The sequence below is a fragment of the Manihot esculenta genome, chromosome 16 (assembly GCF_001659605.2).
Source record: "Manihot esculenta cultivar AM560-2 chromosome 16, M.esculenta_v8, whole genome shotgun sequence".
NCBI lineage: Eukaryota > Viridiplantae > Streptophyta > Magnoliopsida > Malpighiales > Euphorbiaceae > Manihot > Manihot esculenta.
The window spans coordinates 29,274,800-29,290,555 of NC_035176.2; the positions used below are offsets into that span (position 1 = coordinate 29,274,800).

A 15,756-nucleotide genomic window follows, 5' to 3' on the forward strand; every position below is an offset into this window, starting at 1 on the left:
TTTAGGAGTCTTGCTTAAATTAAGATGCACAATATAAATATGATTTGAGGTTTTATATGATGTTACATGATGGAATATGACATAATATGTGTTGAAACTTATGTGTCTAAGATTAAAGATATATCTGAAACCTAGGTTTTGAGTTTGACACCGAACATATTTTGAGCTTCACACGCATACTACTATTTATAATTTAAGGCTTTCAGTCAGTGATGGAGGCAGAAATTTAAGTCAGGGGTCCAATTTTATTTTTTAGTGAAAATTTTAATTTCACTTTATTTATAAGAAATATTTATTTACATGCATAAAGTTTTTAAAGGTAAACTTTAATTTCAAATAGGGGAAAAAAATTTACATGCATAAAATTTTACAAGTTAAATTAATTTGCTCACATTAAATATTGAATATGAGATTTTAGAATTTTTTAATATGAGTTACTTAAATTATTATCTCTTAAAAATACTATTTTATTTTAATATTTTAATCTATATTTAAGATTTTTTAAATTTAAAATATAATCATGAACTATTAAATTTATTTTTTATTTATATTAAACAGTAGTGTTAATTGTGTTTTAAATTTTTATGAAATAATAAAATTATTATAGTTTAATTTTATCAATTTATAAAAGTTTAGAATACAATCAGTAAATTTAGGGCGCAATTAATAATATATGTGATTAATTTGACATTTTTTTAATAAATAATTAATTTGTATTTAATTTTTATAATTTTTATAATTTCAAATGTTTAATGAGTTAATTTTAACTATTACGGGATAATGTATATATTAAATTAATAAATTAAATAATTAGTGAATAATTACCTTATAAATATTTTAAAGTAAAAAAATTAAGCAGAATATGTAAAGTTAAAATCTCAAAAATTAAATGTAAATTTTTTAAATCCAAAAGAATATAGAAAAGAAAAGGAACATATATTAAAATGGTTGCTTTAAAATTATATTCGTATTGGGACTTTATTTAGAAGAAAATTATTATTAGATTCTTGAATTTTTACAAAATTATTATCTTTATAAAAATCAATTAATTAAAACGTTGATGTATTTTATGAAATTAAATTGTTTAGTCCATTTATTAAAGTAACGGTTAGTCAACTTGTTTTATTTTTGGTTAAAGAGAATAAATAGTATAAATATTTAAATATACAGAGACTAAATAATACATATGTCACACTTTTGAAAGTCGTCCGTCTTGAAATTTTCTTTCCGGAAAGCTATCGTGAGCCTCCAACGGATGTCGATAGCAGAAGTTAGGCCCGATCCAAATTTTTTATAAAATCCAAGGCCAATTGCTCTGTATCATTTCCTTCGACTTGCAAAGAACTCGACCTCGAGTTGTCATCAGCATGATAATACTAAAACAGATCCGACACGTTAAACGTCTTGAAAATTTTCATTTAATTTGGGAGGTCAATAATATAGACATTATCATTAATCTTCTGAATAATCCAAAACGGATAAATTTTCTTTGGGTCAAGTTTTTCTGTCTTTTACCACGTTTCTTGTACAAATACACCATAACTTGATCACCAACATTGAAAAACTTGAAACGCATATATTTATCAGCTGCAATGTTATACTTATCATTGGCTTCCATACGATATTATTGTACCTATTTAAAAATGTCTACATACTCATTTGCCAAATTGTTTGCTGCAATACTATTATGAAAACCTGTAGGAAGGGTAATAAAATCAACTGTATACACCAAAATTTTTCTGTACACAACTGTAAAGGGTGACATATTTGTAGAGTTGTGGACAGAACTATTGTAAGGAAATTATGCTTGGCAAGAGCAAGATCCCAAGCAGTTTTCTTATCATTGCAGATGCTATGCAAAAAATTGCCAAGAGTACAGTTCACCACTTCAGTTTGAGGATGAGCAGCACGACTGTATTGATTTTCAGTCCTAAAATGCTTCCATAAAGTCATCCAAAAGTGAGTTAGAAATTTCACATCTCTGTCAGAAACAATGGTCAGCCATATAAATGAACAACCTCCTGGAAAAATAATTTTGCAACATGAGAAGTATCATTAGTTTTATTGCAATGAATAAAATGCGCCATTTTGGAGAACCTGTCAAGGACAACAAAAATAAAATCAAGTCCACATTGAGTACGTGGAAGACTAAGAACAAAATCCATAGACAAGTCCTCCCAAGCATATTCTGGAATAGATAATAGAGTGTATAAGCCCGTATTCTGTGAACGACCATTCTGAGTTTGACAAACTGGGCACTTCTAAACCATTTGACCTGTATCCCTTTTTAATTGTGTCCAATAAAAATGCTCCTCTAAACCAACAATAGGCTTATTATGCCCAAAATGACCACTCAAACATCCTCCATAGACCGCTCGAATCAATTTTTCCCATAAGAAGAACGAGGAATGCATAATTTATATATTTAAAAAGAAATTCATCATATATCAAAAATCCATCAACAGGTTGGCGAGCCAAGACATTCGCCTATATATAAGCAAAATCATCATCTGCAGCACATAAATTCTTTGTAAATTCAAAACTCACGACCTCCTGACTAACTGTAATCAACAAAGTAGCTCTCCTACCTTGTTACTATGGCCAACCTTATATTCTATGATATCATGAAAAGCTCCAAAATAAGCTACCCATTGAACATGCGTTTTATTCACATATTTTTTAATCTTAAAATGAATTAAAAATTAATGATATGTGTGAATAATAAACTCCTGCCTCATCAGATATTATTCTCAAGTCTTAAAGACCCGAAATACTGCATACAATTATTGCTCATAAGTATACAACTTTTTCATAGTATCATTCAATTTCTCACTAAAGAATACAACAGGTCTACTAGACTGCAATAACACACCACCAATCCTAACTCCACAAGTATCACGTTCACTCTTAAACAATTTATCAAAATTAGGTAGAGCAAGAATAAGAGCAGAAGTAAGCTTATATTTAATCTTCTCAAAACTTTTATTGGCAGTTTTAGTCTAAGTAAATTTCTGCACTCTCTCTTTCTTCAAATAATTTGTGATAGGAGTAATGATGCTGCTGAAATTTATGATAAACTGTCGATAGAAAGTAGCAAGTCCATGAAAGCTACGAACTTCTAAAATATTTTTGGGAATGGGTCAGTTCCATATTATTTCTATCTTCTTCTCATCAATGTGTATCACTTATGCACTAACAACAAATCCAAGAAACAGAACGTGCTCCGTCATATAAATGCATTTTTTAGATTAATAACCAGCTCATTTTCTAGTAAGGCTGTCATGACTTGACAGATGTGCTGTTAATGTTCTTCTTCATTAATTGTGACTAAAAATTAAAATATCACTAAAATAAACAACCACGAATTTGTATAAAAAATGGCACAAAACCTGGTTCATAAGTTGCATGAACGTACTAGGTGCATTCGTCAAACCAAATGCCATAACCAACCACTCTACAAATCTTCTTTAGTTTTAAAGGCTGTCTTCCATTCATATTCCTCATTGATTCGAATTTGGTAGTAGCCACTTTTAAGGTGGATCTTAAAGAAGGTTTTAGATCCTAATAACTGATTCAGCATGTCATTCAGGCGAGAAATAGGGAATCGATATTGAACCATAATCTTATTGATGGCTCTACTATCCACACACATTCTCTAAGTTCCATCTTTCTTTGGAACCAATAAGATAGGGACTTCGTAGGGGCTAATGTTCTCCCGAATGTGTCATTTCTTTAATCTTGAAGGATTTTACTCTCCTTTGGGCTCATCTTGTAACGAGGCAAATTAGTAATTTAGATCCAGGAATGAGATCAATCCGATATTGAATATCCCGTAAAGGTGAAAGCTTTGAAGGCTCCTTCAATAGCTCTTTGACAGGTGGTGGTAAAAATGAAGCATCCTCCACTTCACCTTTTGCTATCACCAATAAAGTTAGTGTGTCTCTAAATTTCTCAACTGCACCTAATAACTTTTGCACTCCTGTAGAGACAACAACAATAATTTTTCCTTCCACTTTATAATGTTTCGTAGAGCCATAAGGCAAAATAGTAATCTTATTCCAATTCCATGTAAACATGTACGAATTTTCCTTTCCCTTATGCAAAACATCAACATCAACATCAAACTACCAAGTTCCCTTATGCAAAACATCAACATCAACATCAAACTACCAAGGACGACCTAACAAAATTCCACAACATCATAATTAACAGATTCAGTGTAAGATTTACAGATAGAAATAGGTATGCTGCAGATTCTGTTAACTTCAATTATTGAACCTTTCTTAATCCACCCAACTTTATATGGCGAAGGGTGAGATTATGTCGGCAGTTACAGTTTGCCCATCAACTGCTTAGCTATCAAATTTTCACAACTGCAACTATCTATAATTAGTTTGCAAATCGTTTCTCCCACTCGACACTTTATCTTAAAAATCTTCCTCCTTTGCGTCTCGTCCTCCTATTTCGTCGAACATAGAATTTTCTCCATCATATATGTAACCTCCCCATCTTCAGAACCAACAATAGACCCATAATCTTCATCCACTTTCTCCTCAGATTCAACCACCTCATCAACTACATTAACCTGTCGACGATCATTATTAACTCCTCTGCATTTGGGACAATTATTCGATCGATGTCTAGGTTGCCTATAGCGATAATATATGTCTCAAGTTGGTTTTTGATAAAGATTAGTTTTGCCTCATTTGTCTGCTGTATTGATGATTTCCTTTCCTTTATTGTCTCTCCTTTTTTCCACAGTATTTTAATGATTGTCAGAATTTACAACCCTAAAAGGCTGCCATTCAACACATTCTTCCGCTATTTTCGCCATCTCAATAGCATCTGTCAAAGTGAAAATCACAGCTACTTCTATCATACAACGAATTTCGTGATTCAATCCCCTTTGATAATGAGCAATCTGTTGGGCTTTATTCTCACTGTTATCACACCTCGCCTGCAACCTCAAAAACTCCTCTATATATTCATTCACCCTTCGATTCCCTTGAATACATGCATGATACCGGTTATACTGGGTAGGATTACGATGCAAAAACCGTTGTTCAATTATTTGTTTCATCAACATCCAGTTTTGTATAGGTTCAAGCCTCATATAATAGCATTCGTTTTGAACATAATTTCACCATGCTGTTCTACCATTTAATTTATAAATCACAATCGGAATTTTTTGATCTTCTTCCACATTCATAACTTTGAAAAACTGATCAACTTCTACTAATCAATCTGGGACAGATTTTACATCAAAAGAACTAGAAAAGTTTTGAAGGTATATTTTTATCTTATAACTTTTGTGATAATCTTATTGGGGATTTGCGACAACAGGATTTGACACCACAGGATTTGGAACTGGCTGTGAGTGTTCAGTTGCGATGGTTGGTTGGTTGTTATTCCATTGTAGGGTTAGTTATCCGATCATCTCCTTCAATTCTACCAAGAATACTTCAATTGCAGCGAGTCGCACTTCTTAATTGTCGATCATGGATGAACTTCACCATGATACCAACTGAAATAAGACTGTTTAAATTATATTAAGAATTTTAATTAATCACTTTTGATTAAGATAAAATTTAAAAAATAAAAGATTAAAGCTAAAATTTTTTATTAAATTATTAAAAATTAAAAAAATATTTTAAATAATAAAAAAATGACTATTTATAATAATAAAAATTTTAATACTAAAATTTTTAAAAAAACATTAAAATATAAAATTGATCCTGAATAATATAAATTGAGTCTTAAACTCTGTTACAGAATTACGATCCTCAGTCATTTATCTCAAAATTTCATTTTTCAGAAAATTGTTATGGTTCTCCGATAAACATCCATAGTAAAATTACGTGCAATTTAAATTTTTCATAAAATTTAAAATTAATTAGTCGGGATCACTTTTTCTAATGAAAACGAAGGATCTCAATGAAACATCCCACGTTGAGTTTGGGGCCCTACCCGGTTGATACGTGTGGGTCCACCTCTATCCTCTTATGTCTATCTTCTCCCTTCAACTCACAGTTACGGTTTTTTAACATGAAGGACGGCTCCACAACTCTAACCACCTCACTGTCACCACTGTGAGATGGTCAAATTTGTAAATGGGAAACTATTGTAGGCTACAATGTTAATTACAGAAAAGAAAAAACTCTGGCAATCAAATTTATATAATTACACAATGACCCCATGACGAGCTTTTATCTTTCCACTTCCATCCACATATGTCAGAAACACAGCAGTATAATTACATTACCTTACCCGTTGGAGCAAGGCTTCCTGCAAAAAACCAAAAGAGAAAGCGACCCATGATTCACATTAGCATTGCCTATCTTGTAATTGCTGAGAAGAGAGAGAAAAAACAAACCAGCCCAATAAAAATGTAGAGAGAGAAACTTATCAGAGAGAGAGAGAAAGTTGCAGGTTTTATTGCAGAGCTCTTGCAGAGAGACTATTTTAACTTTATCTGTGAAATAATGCTCTCTCTTTCTAGCTGTTACTAATTTCCCCTTTCTCTCCCTCTCTCTCTCTCTCTCTCTCTCTCTCTTTTTCTCTTGCAGTTGTGGCTTTGGTACTGAACACTCAATGAGAGCTCTGTAGCTTACAGGCCTATCTTGCCAGACCCGATGTGATTGAACAAACAAAGCCATAAGGCTACTTCTCTTCTTCTTCTCCTTCTTCTCAATTATAGATACCCTAAATTTGAAAAAGAGAAGCAAAAGTAGAATCCTTTCTCTCACTTCATAACTTCACTGCAGTGAGCTACATTCAATGCCGGCGACTTCAATGAGAACTTAAGCTATTTTTTCTCCTTGCTTTTCTTATTCCGAGTTATAACTAAAGGGAAAAGGCTAGGCTTGGCTTTTGGGTCAAAGCTCAAAGGTGCTTAGACGCTGTTGTGCAAGAGTTGGAAGGGATGTGTAGTGTGGTTTGAAAATAGGGTTCCTTTTTAGGATAATTTATGGCATTTTGGGTGGAATTTCTCCTCTTGGCTCTTCCCCTTTGCTTGGGTTTTGGCTCTGTGCTTTCCGACGACGGTGAGTTCTCTCTTCCCTTTCTTTTTTGGGTGCAGCGAAACAGGTGCAGCAAAGTAGAAGTTGGCTGCCATTTTTATTTTATTCTGTTTTGATATCTGCTACTGTGCATGAGCTATTTTTTAAGCCTGAAGCTATTGTCAACGTGGGTAAGGTCGACAAAGGTCCAAACTTATAAAGACTTTTCTTTTCTTTAAAGATTTCATAGATTTTAAATAACCCCTTATTTCTTATTGTTTCAATTTTCTAAGAGTTGACGCCATGGATTTAGTATTTTTAGAGCTTTATTATTGGCTGTGGAATCTACAATGTTCGTTTTCTACCCCATACTTGTATTGGTACTGATTCTGTTGGTGATATGTTTTGAAGGGGCGGCACTGTTGGAGATAAAGAAATCATTTAGGGATGTAGACAATGTTCTTTATGACTGGACAGACTCCCCATCTTCATCTTCAGACTACTGTGTTTGGAGAGGAGTCACTTGTGATAATACCACCTTCAATGTCATTGCACTGTGAGTCTAATTTCTTTGTTTTAAAATTTTTGGCTATGAACTTTACCATAAACAATTGTTTTGTAAAAAGTTGATCCTTTATTTCTTTCCTGATTGGTTGCTTTTGTGTTGTTCTAGTAATCTTTCAGGTTTGAACCTTGATGGGGAGATTTCGCCCTCGATAGGAAATCTCAAAGACCTGGTTTCCATGTAAAAATTTTTACTTCTATACTTTCATTTTGCATGCTTTCATGTTACCCATTTTGTTTTTTAATTTTGAAAAAACCCTGGGTTTTTGCTGGAATTTCTTCCCCAAGAGAACAACTTGTTGATACATTGTGTTGGAACTCGCTTCTAGATGTTCTTCATAGTTTCTGTTGAAAGAACATGAGCCTACACAATTTTTTTTTTTGGCTTATGAGCATTAAGTTTGCTTGGGTTAAAGTTAAGATTAATTTTTATTTTACTTTCTGCAACCAGTGATCTCAGGGGAAATCGTCTCTCTGGGCAGATCCCTGATGAGATTGGTGACTGCTCATCTTTGAAAAGCCTGTAAGTCTGCATCTAAAATTTACTCTTGTATTTTGTTATTTTACATTCTTCAACCATAAATTTACTCTGTTGTGTGACTATTATTCTGGTATTTTGGTTAGTTCACTTAATTGAATCTTGGGTATTGTTAGGGACCTGTCTTTTAATGAGATATATGGAGACATTCCATTTTCAATTTCAAAGTTGAAGCAGCTAGAATTTCTGTAAGTAAATGCTAGTATTTGTCTCTGGTGAGAACTGTGGATTATGGCTTCTTTCCATTGCTAATCCAAACTTTCATTTGCCACTGCATTGTTCTCAGGATTTTGAAGAATAATCAATTGGTTGGACCAATTCCATCTACATTGTCCCAGATTCCAAACTTGAAAGTTCTGTAAGATTTTAATATAACTCCTTTATTTTTTAATCTTTATTTCTGACCAAATGCACTACATCTGAAATTCTTAAGCTCTGTTGCAGAGATCTGGCACAAAATAAACTCAGTGGTGAGATACCTAGACTAATATACTGGAATGAAGTTTTGCAGTATCTGTAAGTAAATGAACATTTAGTGTGATTTAAAATGTCCACTTTATTTTAATTCACATATTTTCTTTTGTATATCTCCATTATATGGTATACTATTCTCTTTTGAATTTGATCCTGAGTATCTCTTTGCTTCCTCCAATTCCCTAGTGGTTTGCGAGGGAACAATTTGGTGGGTACACTCTCTCCAGATATGTGTCAGCTGACTGGGCTGTGGTATTTGTAAGTATCATTATCAATGCCTTTCACTCTAGGAACTCAAAAGTCTTCATTTACTTTGTCATGTGTTCTGTCTATATAACCTAGTTTCTGCTGATAATTGTAGCGATGTAAGAAACAACAGTTTAACTGGGAGTATTCCTCAAGTCATAGGCAACTGTACTTCCTTCCAGGTCTTGTAAGTACTTCATCCAACTCAAGGGACTGTAATTCTTAGAATGCCCTATACAGTTTATTGGAAGTTTATATTTTTTTTACTGTCCATTGGTAGGGACTTGTCCTACAACAAGCTAACAGGAGAGATTCCATTCAACATTGGGTTCTTACAAGTAGCTACATTGTATGTTTCTTCAATTCACTGTGCTTCTTGACTGCTAATTATTTATGAAGGGGTCTTACTCCTCACTTTACTGGCTAGGTCCTTGCAAGGTAATCAGCTGGGAGGGACGATTCCATCAGTAATTGGACTGATGCAGGCACTTGCCGTATTGTAAGTGCTGTTAGCAACTTTTATCTGAACTCTGAAGGTTTCTAAGTACATTATTAAAAGACAAGCTTTGTGGATTTGATTGAACATTATTCTTCTTTCTTTCTCTACATTTGTTCCTTTATTTTGAAAGAATTTGTGCCTCTTATTGCCACTGTTTTTCCTTGTCTTGAAAGCAGAGATCTAAGTTGCAACATGTTGACTGGCCCCATCCCTCCTATTTTGGGAAATTTGACTTACACAGAAAAACTGTAAGTATGTGTTTGCTATTTTTCATTTTTTGATTATTTGTTTTAAGTTCTCAAACATCAAAGACAAATTTGTCTTCTTTGTTATCGGCTTGGAATTGCTGCGTGCAAGAAAACTATGATCAACTTTTTGTTATTTCTTGTTATTTCAGCATTGGTTATTAATCATTTGATGATTTTTGGTTGCCAAATCAAAGTTTGATTTTAATTATCGTATTTTGTAGGTATTTGCATGGTAATAAGCTGACTGGATCCATTCCCCCAGAGCTTGGAAATATGACAAGGCTACATTACTTGTATGAGCATTTTACTTGACTTTTTCAAGCTCTTCTTTGAATCTTACAGCTTAATTGTTTTCTTTTTGAGTTGTCAAATGCAATCATCAATTGCATGGTCAAATGCATAGTGAGTGGTTCTAAAGCTTCTTAGCTTTATATTGGAATTTCTTCATCCATTTTGACATTAGTTTGAGATTATATCATCAGTCCCAGAGAGTTCAGTAAATGATTCTCCCTCTTCTTTTCTATTTACCACCATGTGATGGTAGGTTTACATGATGTAATAGGTGCATGTACATTCCATACATAGTCATGGTTTTCTGTTCTGTCATGGTGGTGCAGGTTTTATGGGCATATTTGGTTTTGGGTTGAGTTTAAGCACTTTGGATTTTAGAACTTGGGGATGTAATTATGACATAAAATATTGGCTGTTATAAACGTTTTTTGTGAATCCCATGTTTTCTTCATTATGGATATGGGGAAGTATATAACCATTTGACCTGCTGCTCTGCCTTCTCAGGGAACTAAATGATAATCAACTCACAGGGCGCATCCCAGCAGAGCTTGGAAAACTCACCGACTTGTTTGATCTGTATGTTCTCGTATTCTGAAGATTTGCTTTTAGTGCTTCCTGTACTATGGTATAAGTTACTAATGCAATATTCTCTCAGAAATGTTGCCAACAACCACCTTGAAGGGCCTATACCTGATAATCTTAGCTCTTGCACAAATCTCAACAGCCTGTAAGGAGTTGACCTTCTTCCTATGAATATCTGTTGGAAGTCCTTAACCACTTTTAGATGGTCATTAAAAATTTCATTTGATTGTAGCAATGTTCACGGTAACAAGTTGAATGGAAGCATACCACGTGCTTTTCAGAGGCTTGAGAGTATGACATATTTGTAAGTCTGGTCCATGGTTGCTGAAACTTCTGCATAAATACTATTTTCTTTTCCACTTTGTATCCTTGCATATGAGCAAATATATGAACTTCAACGTTTCTATTAAAATCTAGCTTTGATGTTCAAAAATTTTCTCATCGAATTTTTTTTTTAATCCTCTCAGGAATCTCTCCTCGAATAACATTGGGGGTATTGTTCCTATTGAGCTATCAAGAATTGGTAATTTGGATACTTTGTAAGTACTGACTGCTTAAGTTCTCTCCATTGTTTCATTTTATTATTAATTTCAACTTTGTTAACTTGCCTATTTTCTCAGGGATATTTCTAATAACAAAATTAGCGGGTCTATTCCTTCTTCACTTGGTGACTTGGAACATCTCCTAAAGCTGTGAGTTCATACACCAAGTAATGCCAGCATCTCAAAAAGTTTCTTCGTCTGATGCCTAATGTTTTTTGTGTAGGAATTTAAGCAGAAACCAATTATCAGGAGTTATTCCCGCAGAGTTTGGTAACCTGAGAAGTGTTATGGAGATGTGAGTCATCATTTAATGTTTTGATTGATACATTTGGAGCTTGTTTTGGCCCTTTCTAATTTGGTGTTCCATGTGGCTTGTAGAGATCTTTCAAATAATCATCTCTCAGGAGTGATTCCTGAGGAACTAAGTCAACTTCAAAACATATTTTCATTGTAAGTTGGAATTTCTGACCTCAATAAGCTGTAGTACCTAAAGAGCATTTCACTGGATTTAAGCCCTGTCCTATTCTGAATTTTTGTGCTATGCTTTTGTTTAATTTGCTATCAATAGTTCTTATATTAAAGCTACAGAAAAAGATCCCTCAAATGCAATTGAGTAGTGTTGAGACTGCATCTGATGATGTATTAATTTCATTATTTTGCTTACAGTTTCGGTTAAAGTTTTAATTTTTAATGCTAAATATTGCAGGAGACTTGAAAATAATAATCTTTCAGGAGATGTAATGTCTCTGATCAACTGCCTCAGTCTCACTGTCTTGTAAGTTTACTTGGAGGAATTTATACTTTTTTTCTGAGCGACACTTGAATGTTTAACTTAAGAGGCTGTGACTGTGATAATGTATACATGCAGAAATGTTTCCTACAACAACCTAGTTGGTGTGATTCCTACAAGCAATAACTTCTCAAGGTTTTCACCTAACAGGTTAGAAGGTTTGCTAAATTGTCTGAAATTGTACAGATCTTTTTATCTTTTTTGGTCTTGAATGTTTCTTCGTAAGCTTTTCACAGCTCCCATTAAATTGAAATTTTTTTTGCAGTTTTATTGGAAATCCTGGTCTTTGTGGCTACTGGCTCAATTCTCCATGCAGTGAGTCTCATCCAATAGAAAGAGGTATTCATGCCTTCAATTTTATTTTTATCAATGCTAGGAAGTGGCCTGCAGCTTTCTAGATTATATTTTTTGGCTCATTTATCTGGAGAATCAACCGACACTGCTATAAACCTTGAATTTATTGTGCTCTAGAATATGTTGTCAGGTGATGCAATACAAGGATCAGACCTTGATGTGATTTTTAATTGTAATACTTATTGCGTTTGTCATATCATGGGTGACTTCAGCGTACCACTCACAAGTTTCAATTGCTAGGGTCCTTTATTCTGACAACATGGAAACTGCACTCATGAATATGCATCTGCTCACACTCACTGTTTTATTATCAGGGGAAAATAAATACCACTCTCCAATGTCGGGGCTTTTTAGTTGCGATGCCGAAGAAATGGTATTAATTATTATTTTCTTGCCACTTTCTATGCAGTTACAATTTCTAAAGCAGCAATCCTTGGAATTGCTCTTGGAGCCCTTGTTATTCTTCTCATGATCTTAGTAGCAGCATGTCGACCGCATAACCCAATGCCTTTCCCAGATGGATCACTTGACAAACCAGGTATTTTCTATATGATAATGTTCTGACAAATTGAATGCCTTTGGACTTTGGATAAGGTTTCTCACTCTTTCAACTGATCAAATTTTCTGAACTATTTCAACTATCTGACTCTTTGAAGTAATCCGAAATAAAGTGTAAATGAAATGTTTATCATGTTATTGACTTTTTCTTCCTCGAAACAAACTTGGAAAGGTTTTATCACCTGTCAAGTAGCCAATATTGATCATTTTATGCTGTTGAATAAACAGTTACTTATACTACGCCGAAGTTGGTGATCCTTCACATGAATATGGCACTCCATGTATATGAGGATATCATGAGGATGACTGAGAATTTGAGTGAGAAGTATATAATTGGTTATGGAGCATCAAGCACTGTGTACAAATGTGTACTTAAAAATTGCAAGCCAGTGGCTATCAAGAGGCTCTACTCTCATTATCCTCAGTGCCTGAAGGAATTTGAGACAGAACTTGAGACAGTTGGAAGTATCAAGCATCGGAATCTGGTTAGCCTCCAAGGATATTCGCTGTCCCCATCTGGCAACCTCCTTTTTTATGATTATATGGAAAATGGCAGTCTCTGGGATCTCCTGCATGGTGAGTTTGAGTATCCCTAAACAGATCTAACCCATAGTATCTTTACTTTGTGCTGTGCCTGTATTTTGTCTTTACGCTTTTATTCCATCTGATTTATTCAAGGCATTGATCGAGTCCACATGGAAAACTTTTGAAAATGTCAAATTCTAGTTAATCCTTGTGAGTAGGTTTGTGGGGTTACGGAAATGAGTTACTACTTAGAGGATGCTGAACTCTTGTGATGACATGTAGCTTTTGTCTTTCAGGCCCTACAAAGAAGAAGAAGCTCGACTGGGATACTCGTCTTCAGATAGCTCTAGGAGCAGCTCAAGGGCTATCATATCTACACCATGATTGTAATCCACGCATCATTCACAGGGATGTAAAGTCATCAAACATTCTATTGGACAAGGATTTTGAGGCTCATCTCACTGACTTTGGCATTGCAAAGAGCTTGTGTGTGTCAAAATCCCATACTTCTACATACATAATGGGCACCATTGGTTATATAGACCCTGAGTATGCCCGCACCTCCCGACTTACAGAAAAGTCAGATGTGTACAGTTATGGGATTGTTCTACTTGAATTGCTGACTGGAAAAAAAGCAGTCGACAACGAATGCAATCTTCATCATCTGGTTTGTTTTATTTTCCTCTGTTTTTCTTCTTTCCCTTTTCTTGTTAGTAGATAATATCTTGTAAAATGTTAAAACTCAAAATGTAATTCGTTGATTTTTATTGATATATATATATATATATATATATATATATTTTTTTTTGTCTATATTAGATATTATCCAAGACAGCCAACAATGCTGTTATGGAAACTGTCGATCCTGAGATCACGGCTACTTGTAAAGATCTAGGAGCTGTAAAGAAAGTTTTTCAACTTGCTCTTCTGTGCACAAAGAGACAACCATCAGACCGTCCAACTATGCATGAAGTAACACGAGTCCTCGGGAGTCTTGTGCCATCTACTCTGCCACCAAAACAATGCAGCCCCGCCCCACCTGCACCAGTCCCATCCGCTAAAGTTTCGTGCTATATGGATGAGTATGCAAATCTCAAGACTCCACACATGGTGAATTGTCCCTCCATGAGCACATCAGATGCACAACTGTTCCTGAAATTTGGAGAGGTAATTTCCCAGACAAGTGAAAGAAATGTTCAAGTATCATCATAGTAGGATAATTAGATATTCCAACAGTGGGTATTTGGCTAGTGGATGCTTTTGCTTTTTAACCTGTGATAAGGGGTTAATGGCTGATGGGTGAGTGGAAATTTCTGTACAAAGATTTAGTATCAATTGTTGTAGCTAATGATAAAAAGAAGAAAAAAGATGAGACTACTTTTACTGATAGTTTTGAAAGGTGCTAATACCACAACTCCACGTATGCATGCTTGTAAGCCTGTACCGTATAAAATCATTGCTGCAATTTTGTCATTGCCTCAGTGGGACCACTGCTGGCTTTATACTGTAAGAGGCAGGCATTATAAGCTGCAGCTGGGTGTAGCAGTGCATTATAAGCTGCAGCTGGGTGTAGCAGTGCATTATAAGCTGCAGCAGCAATAATTCACTGGTGAGCCTTAACTTGCTTGGCTATATTGGTATGTCCAGTTCAGATGGTCAGGTCCCCTGCTCAGTAGGGTTTTCTGCATTACAGACCAATGAGATCGTATTAAATTGTCCATGTTATAATTAATTCACCAGAGCAGATAACAAAAAAAGGGTCAGTGAGTTGGGAGACATACTTCACCATCTTAACCAAAAGGCTTGTGTGACCATTCACAGCCAAGCCCAAGAATTAAGAGCCCATGAGTGTCAAATTCTACTTCATTTGAAAGGATCTTCAATCCAGTGACTGCAGCATTCTTTGTATTTCTCTTTGTTTAAGTTGTATGTTTTTGGATGGGTAAATTTCACTAAGTTTGTAAATTGAGTTTATTCGAGTTTTAAAAAATTCATGTTTGATTTATTAAAATATTTTTTTAGTTCGAGCTGAACATAACTTTATTCATTTTGAACTCGAACTAAATATTAATAAACTCAAACTTTATTTGGTTAGCAAATGAGTTTACATGAATTAAATTTTATAAGTTTAATTTTGAATAGTTAATAAATAATTTAATTTATTTACAGTTTTAATTAGCTAACAAACTCATAAGAAAATGAGCTTTTAAATTATAATAATTTAAATATTTGTACATTCTAATAGTATAATTAAACTCATAAGAAAATTAGCTTTTAAATTATAATAATTTGAATATTTGTACATTCCAATAGCGTAATTAAAATTGAATTTTAGAAAATTCAGCTTTCACTAAGGAAAATTTATACAGATTTGGAGCTCATATCTCTTATGATTAAATTCAGTCTGCTTAAAGAATCTGTTTACGAGTTAGTTCACAAATCTACTTACAAATTTAGAAATGAGCCGAGTTTACGATTCTTAATGAACTGAATATTATAAAGTTTAAACTCAACTCATTTAATAAATAAGTTTAAAAACTAAACTTT

At 34.0% G+C, this 15,756-nt stretch overlaps 1 protein-coding gene across 1 annotated transcript; it reads left to right on the plus strand.

Annotated features, from left to right (window-relative positions):
• The first annotated feature begins 6,379 nt into the window (after positions 1–6,379).
• Positions 6,380–14,598, plus strand: LOC110604275 (LRR receptor-like serine/threonine-protein kinase ERECTA). The gene is made up of 27 exons (XM_021742440.2): positions 6,380–7,043; positions 7,410–7,554; positions 7,672–7,743; positions 8,014–8,085; positions 8,217–8,288; positions 8,387–8,458; positions 8,545–8,616; positions 8,761–8,832; positions 8,936–9,007; positions 9,101–9,169; positions 9,248–9,319; positions 9,496–9,567; positions 9,789–9,860; positions 10,363–10,434; positions 10,514–10,585; positions 10,673–10,744; positions 10,908–10,979; positions 11,061–11,132; positions 11,206–11,277; positions 11,361–11,432; positions 11,689–11,757; positions 11,851–11,922; positions 12,038–12,111; positions 12,536–12,664; positions 12,913–13,260; positions 13,506–13,876; positions 14,029–14,598. The coding sequence occupies exons 1-27, from the start codon at positions 6,968–6,970 to the stop codon at positions 14,419–14,421; spliced, it is 2,970 nt and encodes a 989-aa protein (XP_021598132.1). The 5' UTR covers positions 6,380–6,967; the 3' UTR covers positions 14,422–14,598.
• Positions 14,599–15,756: the final 1,158 nt, after the last annotated feature.

Coding starts and splice junctions, on each gene's coding strand:
- LOC110604275 (XM_021742440.2), top strand. CDS start 6,968: ATGGCATTTTGGGTGGAATTTCTCCTCTTGGCTCTTCCCCTTTGCTTG. Junction 7,555..7,671: donor ACCTTCAATGTCATTGCACT/GTGAGTCTAATT, acceptor GTGTTGTTCTAG/TAATCTTTCAGGTTTGAACC. Junction 8,459..8,544: donor ATTCCAAACTTGAAAGTTCT/GTAAGATTTTAA, acceptor GCTCTGTTGCAG/AGATCTGGCACAAAATAAAC.